The 12,270-nt window shown below is 53.7% G+C and overlaps 1 protein-coding gene across 1 annotated transcript; it reads right to left on the bottom strand.

Annotated features, from left to right (window-relative positions):
• Positions 1 to 684: 684 nt before the first annotated feature.
• Positions 685 to 10,048, bottom strand: WDR55 (WD repeat domain 55). Its single transcript, XM_065409862.1, has 9 exons — positions 10,003 to 10,048; positions 6,646 to 6,705; positions 6,299 to 6,447; positions 5,073 to 5,173; positions 4,197 to 4,284; positions 3,166 to 3,345; positions 2,669 to 2,768; positions 2,168 to 2,337; positions 685 to 1,046 (listed from the first exon to the last, which is right to left on the bottom strand). Exons 1-9 carry the CDS (start codon positions 10,018 to 10,020, stop codon positions 725 to 727), a joined length of 1,188 nt encoding a protein of 395 aa, XP_065265934.1. The 5' UTR covers positions 10,021 to 10,048; the 3' UTR covers positions 685 to 724.
• Between the last annotated feature and the right edge of the window lie 2,222 nt (positions 10,049 to 12,270).

Here is a 12,270-nt window from a genome sequence, read left to right on the forward strand (position 1 = left end):
ACAGGGAACCCTCTGCTGTGTCATCCCACAGGCAGCACCCAGAGCTCAGGCACCTGCTTTAAACCAGCACAGCCAGATGCTCTAGGGCCCTGGCCCAGTGCTCCATGCAGAGGGGGCTGGAATTCACACTGTTCGCTGCAGGGATTCTTTGGTGCACAAAGGAGTTTGGAGAGAGCTCCTGGACCACAGACCACCACATTCACCTCCAGGCTCCTGCCAACCAGCAGGTGTGGGGAAGGAATTCAGGGCTCAGCCCTGGTCCCATAAGGCACCTGGTGCTCATGAGAGCTCACAAGGGAGGGGCTGGGGCAGAGCATGGAGAGGGGGCCAAGGTATGTTGTTTCCTCCTGGAGAGAGAAAACTGGAGAAACTCCTTTCCCATCAGGAGCGTTGCTTCTTTCCAAACAAAGCCTGGAGATCCCAGCTGGCAGGAGGTTCCAGCCCCTCTCCCCATATGACCTCCATCGGCCTTTAATGAGGAACACAGAGAGGGACGTTGCGCCTCGTCAGCTCAGCTGCACCAAGGGCCCTGCTAGCACTCTGGCCTGCAGGAACACTCCCAGATGAGCCAGTTCTCTATGAGAAAATGAGCTCGGCCTCCAGCTGCTTCCACAACACAGTGAGGACGCATCCTTCCCACTGCTGCAGAATCTGCTGGCTTCATAGTCCATGTCCCCACAGAGCTTTTTGGCCATGGAATCTCCCAGAGGCCACTGGGCTTCCGTCAGTCACTGTCATCACTGTCGCTCTCCTCCTCCTGCTCCTCCTTCAGTGCCTCTGCCTCCTCTCTCAGGTCGGCAAAGAAGTCCTCTCTGCCACCCAAGGCTTTGCTGCTCAGGGCCTTCAGCTGCCCACTCTTCTTCCTCTTCCGGTAATCATCCACCACCACGGAGCAGAGTGATGAGATGTCCCAGAACTTCACCTTCTGGTCATGGCCACAGCTGGCCAGCAGCTGACCGGTGTGGGACTTGGCCAGCTGTTCAATGGGCTCCCCCAGGTGCTGTCCAACGCTGCCTATCACCCGATTAGGTAAGATATTCACCGCCCTGAGACAAGAACAGAAGCTTGATTAATGGAGGGCCAGCTCCGCAGTAACTATGCATGGTACTCCAGCCAACCCACCCACCAAGAGGAGGTGTTCTGGGGCACTAAGAGATTAGAAGACTATAATACAGGGCCAACTGTCCAGTAACCTTGTATGCTACCCCCTCACTACCCACCTACCAGATGGGGGTCCTCTGGGATGCTGAGAGCCTAGAAGAGGGAAAGTGCCAAGTGGTTTAAGCCCCAAATTCAGGGCTTAGTAAGTAAGTTCAATAGATCCATCTCCAAGGAGATAAATTCTCACTTCACTGTCAGGAATTAATGTAAACATCCCCTGGGAATCCAAATCCAGCAGCAACAGCCGCACGGTGCTGAACGCCAGAACCCAGGAAGGGAAATGCACTGGGAACAGTAGGAACAGCCCTGAACGCACAGCGAGGCCAGCCTGGGGTTTTGATTCCTTCCAGTTTATCTGCCTTCATGGCATTAGCAGCACAGCTCCCAAGATTTCCCACCAACAGCACTTTCATGGAGGCACCCAGGGGGATCCAACCCAGTAGGCTGTCTGAAGTCCATCCCCCAGCATCAGGGCAGGAGATTCCCTTGCAGTACTTCTGCCAGGACTTTGCCCTGTCTGCTTGTAATGTGCCCTCCTCATGGGGCTCCCACCTCTTCCCTTGGCATATTATTCCACGACTGCATTTGCCTTTGGCAAATACACCTCTACCCCGATATAACACGACCTGATATAACACGAATTCGGATATAACGCGGTAAAGCAGTGCTCCGGGGGGCGGGGCTGCGCACTCCGGCAGATCAAAGCAAGTTCGATATAACATGGTTTCACCTATAACACGGTAAGAGTTTTTGGCTTCCGAGGACAGCATTATATCGGGGTAGAGGTGTATCTCCTGATATTCTGCCTACATTTTCCCTTTGCTCAATTCCACCCCAATACTCCTAACCCCTTGGCCCTTCTCCCCCAAATCTCCCTGTTATTTACACCCTGTAGATCCTCCAAGCAGAAGTTCATCACGTCCTCTCAGCCCTGCTAGCAGAAGCAAGGCAGGCAGCCCCCTTTTCCCCAGCCTCCCTGCTGGGAGCCAGCACTGGGTTCTCTAACCTGATGACTCCATCGATGGAACCTGTGCACAGGACGTTCTCCGTGACTGGGACCATGCAGTCGATAGACTCAGCCTTCACTGCAAAGCGGTCACTAGTGGCACCAAAACCGTTCCAGTTGAAGAGATAAATGGTCCCCTCGCTAGAGCCGCACACCACTTTCTTCCCCCTCTGGACAAGAAGTGAATGAGGCGGAGCTGAAAAAGCAGTAGCTCAGGACAGGACCCTCCCCTCCCCACACGGACTCTCTAGCAGGGAGTGCTTACGTCACAGGCCGACAGCACAGGGAGTGTGACAGAATGGGCTCCTTTCCTCTTAGTCAAGGGAGTCCACATGTTTAACTCAGCAGGGTCCTTTGAGCTCATGGATGAATATTAAAGGGCACTGGAGCGCCCACCACTGCCCACGTCTGGGATAGCTCAGTGCTGAGGCAGGGAAGCCTGGTTCTGTATTGCTGCCCCCACATGAAGGACAGTCACACAGGTGGCCAGTGAGCACCTACCTTCATCAGCGCGACGGACGTCAGATCTCCACTCTGAGGCTCTGAGAGCAGCTCAAAGCGCCGTCTCTTGATGTTGAAAACACCCATGGTTCCATCGCCGCTGTGGGAATCAAAGTGGTACATTGCACTCACTTAGACACGGGATTCCTCACTTCCTGTCCTAAACTGGCAAGTGTTACCTTTATACCCCCCAGAGGTGGCTGCACACTTCAGAGAGAGGGTATAAGTGATCCCCCCCTTTGGGATTGTCCAGGATGAGAAGCACAACAAACTCCAGTGATTACAAAGGGTCTGGGGCCATGGTGATAATAGCACTTACCCCCTCCTTCAAGGGCGAAGACAACTGTGCCATCTGCATTAGACAAGCAGAACCAACGAGGTACGAACAAACCTGCTCTCCCCCAGGGGAGCTGCTCTCAGGCCCCCCGGGGCAGGCTTTGCTGCCTGATGTACCTGCAGGCGCCCCTGGCGCACATGGCTGAGGAGCCCAACGTCACCTGGTGGTGAGCAGGAGCTTCTTGTTCTCGTCTATGGCCATGCTGCTGATGTACTCCTCGTGCTGCCGCATCTCCATGATGGCTGTGCCTTTGCGGAGGTCCCACACCTTCAGCATCCCACCATCGTCCCCCGTGGCAAAGAGGTGCTCATCTATCACCAGCAGGCTGTTCAGGGCTGAGCTGTGAAGACCCCTGCCCCAGTCACCAAGAACGTCGGGGACTGAGAGAACCCTTCTACATGAGGCAGCCCTATGAGATGCTCCATGCTGTGGCAGGGACTGGAGGCACCTCAGAGAGCCATCTGCCATTCAAAGGCCCTGCCAGGGAGGTCTGACTACATGGTAGCTCTAGCCACGGTACCGAGCACAGGTGGAATCTGGGGGAGGGGGGAGTTTGGCACCCCCAGCATGCTGGGTGCTCCTAGGGTGAGGGAACATGGAAGGAGCCCATTTTCAGGCAGCAGAGAGCTCCCCAGGAGCTCTTGACCCTCTCAAGGGGGCCATCTGGAGAGGGCAGCACCTCCTATCAGCGTGTGTGGGGGAGGAGGAAACCAGCTCCCTCCAGAGCTAGTTCCTGCAGCCCGACTCGGCCAAAGGGGTCGGTAGAGGGTGACCGGTGGCCACCCGGACGCAGCGGGCTGTCATTACAGTCCTGGCCCCATGGCCGGCTCCAGGGGGTTTGGTCATTTGGCCTGCTCTTTGCCCCAGCGTCCCATCTGAGTCTTTGACAGCCCCACCAGGCAGGGCAGCCTTAGGGCAGATTTCCCTGCTCCCCATCCCACACATGGCCCAGCCAGCACTGAGCAGCACTCAGCGTCAGGGATGGACATGATGGGCAAGCGTGAGTGCACGGGAGACCAGCTCCCTGCCAAGGGAAGCAGCCAGCTCTAGTGGAAGTGCTGAGCCAAAGGACACTCAGGGAGGAACCACTCTCCTGCTCTAGGGAGCTTAGGCAGCCAGTTCCCAGGAGGCCCTCACTGGGCAGGGCAGAGCAGGGCTGCGTGGGGCCGGGAATCCCCTATAGACACATACCTGTGAGCCTTGGAGAAGCGTGTCACCAGTCGGCCCTCCTCCACGTTCAGGATGTGGATGGATTTATCCTTAGACACGGTGAAGAGCTCTGGGGACAAGACTCACAGTATACATTCAACACCCCCAGCCCATCCAGCAACCAGAGCAGAAGGAGTGACACCGAGTTACCCAACTCCAGTGCCCATGTCTTGTGCTTATCCCTCACCAGCAGGATTCCCGCAGGATCGCTGTTACTCCTGGGCTCTGTGGCCATGAAGCCAGCCAGGATCCTAGCCCTGCCCTGGAGCAGCGTAGCGCAGTGTGCTAGGGCACAGAAACATCGTGGCAGAATGGGACTTCTGAGCTACAGGGAGGAAACCCTTGGCAGTCTGGTGAGGGAGGAGAAAGGGCAGCATGGGAGAGTCTCAGCCTGGGAGCCCTGCCCGCGCCACACCTCTCGGATCTCTAGTCTCCACAGTACGGACTGACTGCATGGCTCTGAGCAGTCACTGTGCAACAGTCAAGCAGCCCTGGCCCTGCCTCTCCACACTCCCCCCCATGCATCCCAGTCTCTCTGGACCCCTCACTCCCAGGCACAGCTGATTGCAGGGGGATCTCATCCACAGGCTGGGAGCTCAGCACATTTCCTGAGCCAAGCACAGCTGGGCCTGCTCAGCAATTGGCTGAGAGACTTCTAAGCAAACTCCAGCAAACTCCTCACACTGCTGCATGGCTGAGACCCAGACAGGCTCAGCAGCCCCCCTTCCAGGGTGCAAGGAGAGGAGCTTCTCCCCGGAAGACAGAGAAAGGCATCCTCCTTGCTAGCTTGACCTCCACCCAGCGAGTCTGCACAGGTCGCTACAATGGTGTGAGAAAGTCGAAGGGAGGTGCACTCACTGTGTCCATCGTGGGAAAAGGACACTTCCCGGCAGGATTTCAGGTGATGTCCCGAGGACCAGAGCTCCCGGTTCCCACCCTCCAGGCAAGAGTACGAATACCTGAAACAAAAGTATGTGTGTTAAGGCGACGCCAGTGGGGAGCTGCTCCCTGTCTTGCCCTTCCAGCTGAGGAGCACAGCTTTTGGGCATGGAAGGAGCATTCAGATCCAAGTTCAGGGGCTCCTGGTGCCTTGAATGGGGAGGTCTGTGTCCAGAGGGGGCTTTCATGGTGCAGGACTGGAGAAGGGGGAGGATGTGCCATGTCCAAATTGCTAGGGCACCGCCAGCCCCCAGAAGGGAAACAGGAGTCAGAGGTTTGAGGAGCTGGATTCACATGGAAGAAAAAAGATCCCGGTGGAGCAGGAGCCCCAGCTGTGTGATGGGAAAGGAACAGGTTGCACCTCAGCATTGAGGGTCAGCTCCCAAAAAGGGAGACCCCTGCTTCCCAGCACTCACTATCAGGAACTGGAGACTCCCCATGGCTAGTAGGAGACCAATCTCCAAACCAATGGGATTGTGAGGGACCGTGAACGTCCGGAACATGCCGGGCAGGTTCCCTAGAAATCTAATCTAATGCCTTCCAAGTCAGGGCACTAGAGAGCCACCATTGCAGCTGGGAGAGATGGCAGGTGCAGTGAGAGGCAGAGACCTTGCGCTACACCTGTGTGAGTGCAAGACAGATTTGTGGCACTGTCAAGTGATGAAATGGAGCAGTGCCAGCCAAGAACCTGTTCCCAGGCTAAGCCCTTGGCAGAGGAAGGATGATGTGACCCCAGCTACAGCATCCCAAATGCCAATGCTCAGATATTGGAAGCAGCTTTGCCCAGCCCCAATCTTCCTCTGCAGAGATAAGTGGTTTTTTCAAGCCAACTTAGCCTTGGAGCATGGAAAAAACCACCTCTAAACACACATCACTCTCCACAGGAAGCCTCTCCCCAAACCCCAGGCTTCTCCCGGCGCCGTCACCTCCAGCAGCTGAGCCTGGCTTCTATCGACAGTGGTTGGGTGGGTCTGGGTGGCCCATGGGGTCATGGACCCCTACCCATAGTATACACCCCATAGGGGCCCCTTTCTCTCTGCCTCCTGGGCAGTGCTGACCCCGGGGATTTCCTTGCAGCTCCCTGGTTGCACTGCCTGTTGCTGATTATCTACACGGTGCTTTTCTCTCAGATAGATCCAACTCACACATAGACATCGCCGTCCACATCGCCGGCTGCAAGGATGTCCTGGCTGGGGTGGAAAGCAATGGTGTTGGCAGCAGCTTCAAAGGAGATGTCCTCTGGGGTGTCTCGGAGCCTGGGCTCCGGCTCCGGCTCCTCCTGCTCCGGATCTGCCTTTGTGGGGTAAAGAGTCATGAGCTAGATGGTCAGCCAAGGCACCACCAGGACACTCAGTTCCACTCTCCCCCATGCGCACACAGGGGCTGCTAGCAGGGCTTAGGATTCCCCACTACTGAACCCTCCCCACATACATGGGGACACCAGTAGAGCCCCCACTGCCCATCCGACATGCACCCAAAGGGGGGAGCTGACCTGCATGTGCCCTGCATCTTCCTCCTCCTCCACGGCTGCCTCCCGCTCCTGAGACGTTCCCTGGGTGGAAGGAGAAAGAGATCATCAGATTTAAGTGAGGGAAGGTGCATCCTGGGGAGCAGGTCGCAAGCGCTGCCTCCAATCAGCTACAACCAAGGGAACACACTCAAGACAAATGGGCCCACTCCAGCCCCAGCAAGAAATGTCCCTTGGGGCCAGGACCCAGGAGATGCTACTATGACAGATATGACTATTTCCTGCTATAGCCTGGAAAAATCCCATTGAACTAAGTATCTTTTGAGTCCACTGTATCAAACATAAAGGTTATGTGTTATCGAGGATTGTATGTGACCTTGCTAGAGGGGAGATGGAACTTCCAATGACCATACTGAATAATGAGCCCAGAATGAGCTTTTGGACAGACAGTGTCAAGTGGGGGAATCTCTAAGGGAGGAAAATGCAAATTCTCAACTCTAGTTATGCAAAAGCCCCCTAGAGCTATATCCTGAGGAGAGGATAATTGTCTACTGCTTATCTGTTTCCAGAATCTGAAGATCAAAGGCCCAGGCTGTACAAAGGACAGACTAACCTATTCACGGATGTACTTGTTCTGGAGCTGTTATGAATAAGGCCCTACCAAATTCACAGCCATGAAAAAACACGTCACGGACCAGAAATCTGGTCTTTTGTGTGCTTTTACCTTATACTATACTTATTTCACGGGGGAGACCAGCGTTTACCAAATTGGGGGTCCTGTCCCAAAAGGGAGTTGCAGGGGAGTTGCAGGTTATTTTAGGGGGGGGGGGGGATTGTGGTATTGCCACCCTTACTTCTTTCTGCGCTGCCTTCAGAACTGGGCAGCCGGAGGCTAGCAACTGTTTGTTAGGCACCCAGCTCTGAAGGCAGCACTCCGCCAGCAGCAGCGCAGAAGTAAGGGTGGCAATGCCAGACCATGCCACCCTTACTTCTGCGCTGCTGCCTGCAGAGCTGGGCAACTGGAGAGTGGCTGCTGCTGACTGAGGGCCCAGCTTTGCAGACAGAAGCGCAGAAGTAAGGGTGGCAATATCATACCATGCCAGCAGCTGCCACTCTCCAGCTGCCCAGCTCTGAAGGCAGCGCCGCCGCCAGCAGCAGCGTAGAAGTAAAGGTAGCAGTACTGCAACCCACACACACAATAACTTTGCGACTCCCCACAACTCCTTTTTGGGTCAGGACCCCTACAATTACAACACCGTGACATTTCAGATTTAAATAGCTGAAATAATGAAATTTACTATTTTTAAAATCCTTTGACCGTGAAATTGACCAAAATGGACCACTAATTTGGTAGGGCCCTAGTTATGAACTTGTAGCCACAGAAAAACCCCTTTGTGGGCTTTGAAGGTCTGACTTCACCAGAGCCCTTGTTGGAGTGAGGGAGTGATCTCTGGAAAGCTTATTAGCATTCTTTGTTTTAATGTGTTTTCTCTATAATGCTTTCACCTTCAGAATAAATGTGCTTGCTTAGAAAAGAGTTGTGGGGTAACTTGTAACTGTGCACAATTACACAGTTTAAAGCTTCTGAAGAGGAAGAGCAAAGTACAGCCACTGGCCTGTCTAGGCTGCCTGGCTCGCTGGGAATAACACAGTGTAGGTAGGGAACTGTGAAGCCAAGAAAAACCCCAGTCAGGAGGGAGAGAGACACGTGCCTCCACCCAGCAGAGGGGGAAAACAGGTGCAGTTGTCCTGAACTATGACAGCTGCTCCCCTCACAGCAGGTCAAAGAGAAAACAATATGTCCCTGGGTCCTCCATGGGGCACAAAGAGAAGGGCAGGGCTACTGGGCTCCATTGAGAAAGAAGAGTTGCTGCTAAGGACCCGCAGGGGATGGGAAAGGAACACCTACTGTTCATAAAAATGGAATCAGTTAACACAGCCCTTCTACTGCAGTATGGACAGAGTCTTAGGCCTGGTCTACACACAGAAATTGGACTAGTTTAACTAAATCTGTGTAAAAACCAGTTTAGTTAAATGAGTGCAAGTCCCTGTAAATCAATATAAGTGTGTCCATAAAGGGGTTTGCTGTGGTGTAACTGAATCAGTTTAAAAACACACCTTTGGTTAGACCACTGCGAGTTCGTGTGTAGACACAGTTGAAGAGGTGAATGTACTGAATCAAAAGTGCAGATAGACAACGCCAGCGAAAGCCAGATATGATGCAAGCAGGTCAGGGCCCCAGGAATAAGGGGGACAAACTAATTGCTGTAGAATCATGCTCAGGAATCTCAGCACTCCTTTTAGAAACAACACAAACAAGCCATCAAGTCAGTAGCACTGATGCCTGTGAAAAAAACCTTTCAAGTGCAACCCAAACATTAACACATAGGCAGGTCCACCCAGGCCTATAGGCAGCCTGTAACAAGAGTTCTCAGGTGTGAACTAGCCCATTCATCTCAATGAGACATTAACTCTGGAGGCTAATGATATTTAAAATACCAACTCTAGTAGCTACTACATAAGAATGGCCACACTGGGTCAGACCAAAGGGTCCATCTAGCTCAGTATCCTGTCTTCCCACAGTGGCCAATGCCAGGTGCTTCAGAGGGAATGAACTGAACAGGTAATCATCAAGTGATCCATCCCATCACCCATTGCCAGCTTCTAGCAAACATCCTGGCTAATAGCTATTGATGGACCTATCCTCCATGAACTTATCAAATTCTTTTTTGAACCCAGTTATAATCTTGGGCTTCACAACATCATCTGGCAAGGAGTTCCACAGGTTGAATGTGCATTGTGTGAAGAAATACTTCCTATTGTTTGTTTTAAACTGCTGCTTATTAATTTCATTTGGTGACCCCCTAGTTCTTGTGTTATGAGACGGCGTAAATAACACTTACTTATTTACTTTCTCCACATCAGTCTGATTTTATAGACCTCTATCATATACCCCCTTAGTCGTCATCTCTTTTCCAAACTGACAAATCCCAGTTTTTTAAATCTCTCCTCAGATGGAAGCTATTCCATACCCCTAACCATTTTAACTCCTCTCCTGAGCGCTTTGGCAGGAACATCGAGCTAATCTGCTTGCCCAGGAGTGCAGGGTGCAGTGACAAGCCTGTCCTCGTGCTGGGAGGCAGGGAGCCGATGTCCAGGTTTGCTGAATCGGGAAATGCGGGATACAAACCTCCCTTCCCTGCTCCAAAGGGGGGGGAAGGGAAAGAAGTTTCCTCCCGTTACCCTGCGCCAAAAGCCTCGAGCAGCCTCCCGTCCCCCGTCCCCCACCAGCAGCTTCTCTCTCTCTGATGCGGCTGCCGGTTCGGGTCGTGAAAGGAGGGGACAGAGTGACCGGCTCTGATAAAATTGGCTCGTGCTTACCTTTCTGGGCGCCGCCATCTTGGCACGGATCGGTCCTGGCAGGGAAGTAGTGGATGCGTTTCAGCCTGGCGCTTGCGGTAGGCGCCAGGTTGGCCTTTCCCTTTCCAGGACCCTATAACGTTTAATCTCTCCCTTTAGTCATTTGCATGGCCCCGCCCCACTAAGAACTCTTAGAGCTCTCGGAGAGAGGGCGTTCTCGGGCCGGCTTTAGCTCAGCGGTTACTTCGCCACTTCAATTCATTGAAAACCCAGCCCCTTCGGGGGTTCGAGACCCGCGGGCGCTATCTGGCCTTTTGCCCCGCGGATCCGATTTTACTCCTGCGCGCGCGGACAGGACAGGGGCTCAGCGCTAATTGCTCTGGCCTTCACCTCTTCGTCCGGCGCTCATTGCTCTCAGGCTCCAGCCCCGCAGGGCCTTGAGGCTGAGCTTCCGGGGGAGTTCGTGGGGCGCAGTGAAAAGCCCTGGCTGACACATCAGTCGGTAGTAAAGGCCCAGGGCCCCCGTAGCGCTATCCCAGCAGGGGGCCTCCTTCGCTCCATGCGCACTGGACAGCCTGGGAATGGTCTTTTGAAGTAGAGGTAGAAACAGCCCCCAGGTTTGCAGTAAGAAAGAGGCAAGTCCTAGCCAGGCTGGGCTCTGACTCCATGTGCCAAATCTCTCACACTGCCCAGCTCTGCCATACCCTGGGAGACACACAGGGCTTTGCTCCCTGCGTAGTTGTGCAAGGTGGTATTTTCTCATAGTAAATAGGGCAGAGCAGTGGCACCAGAAGGCGGTTGGCACTGCCCTAGTACCCAGCGGGCCTCTGTCCTGGCCCAGGTTACACAGTCATTTTAATTGCAAACTCAGTTTTTTTAAACACAGGACATGGCTTGCTTAGAAAACTCATCCTTCCACTTGGAAAAATAGTTCCTAGACAAAGGCAGACAAACCCTAGGCAAAGGTTCTAAGCCCCATTTCTCCTTCTTCTCTATGGGTCCCTGAACTTTTGGGACCCCTCCCCCAACCAAGAAGCTCAGCTGCTCTTTGTGGCCCAATATCCAAGAGTGCCATTGCCCTTCCTCCCATTGAACACGGTGGGTGCAGATAGTGTCTGTGTCCTAGTGATGAGCACCACTGGGGAGCTGGTGCATGAATGATGCCTTTATAAAGGTCCATCTAGTCACTCAGAATGTGGCTTTAGACCATCAATGTTTCTAGCCAGCGCTGCGTTGACTCTTTGGACACCATAGCGAAAGCAGCGTTTGTCTTGTGAGCCTGTCCCCAGGAGAAGATAAACCTCTGGCTCCAAACATGCTCTGTCTCCTTCTGTTTAAAAGGGGGTGATGCACTGTGATCCTCCACAGGAGGGAAAAGGGAAGCAGAAACTTCTCAAGCTTCCAACAGGCAGCCCCCCAGATCCCACCCATTCCAGCTGCAGCCCAACAGGAGTGACACACACAAAGAGCTGTTGCAATTTTATTGCATCAAAAAGGATTGCAAATCTCATGGTAATAGATAAAACAGAAAATATCATATTGCCTCTATATAAATCCATGGTACGCCCACATCTTGAATACTGCATAAAGATGTGGTTGCCTCATCTCAAAAAAGATATATTGGAATTGGAAAAGATTCAGAAAAGGAAACAAAATTTATTAGGGGTATGGAACAGCTTCCATAAAACTGTGATTTTTCATCTTGGAAAAGAGACGACTAATGGGGGATATGATTGTGGGCTATAAAATCATGACTGGTGTGGAGAAAGTAAATAAGGAAGTGTTATTTACTCCTTCTCGTAACACAAGAGGGAGGGATGGGTCCAGTTTGGGGGAGGGGGCAGGGGGCTCTGTTGTCTGGGGAATGGGGCAGGATGGATCCAGTTTGGGAGAGGGGGCAGGGGGCACCATCATCTGGGGAGGGGGCAAAATGGGCCGAGTTTGGGGGAGGGGGCCTTCGGCACCATTGTCTGGGGAGAGAGGGGTCCTGTTTGTGGGAGGAGCGGGTGGGGGGCACCATCGTCTGTGGAGGGAGGTGGGCCGGGTGCAGTTTTGAGGAGGGAATGGGGGTGCAGTAGTCTGGGGGGGGTGGCTCCAGTTTGGGGGGAGGCAGGGGCACACTGTCATCTCGGCAGCGGGGAGGAACAAGTTCAGTTTTGGGCGGGGAGCACCATCGTCTCGGGAGGGGGGCAGGATGGGTCGGTCCAGTCTGGTGAAGGGGACCGGAGGGACGCCGTCATTTGGGGAAGGGGACAGGATGGGTCCAGTTTGGGGTAGGGGGGCGCCATC

Source organism: Emys orbicularis, chromosome 8 (genome assembly GCF_028017835.1).
Source record: "Emys orbicularis isolate rEmyOrb1 chromosome 8, rEmyOrb1.hap1, whole genome shotgun sequence".
Taxonomy (NCBI): Eukaryota; Metazoa; Chordata; order Testudines; family Emydidae; genus Emys; species Emys orbicularis.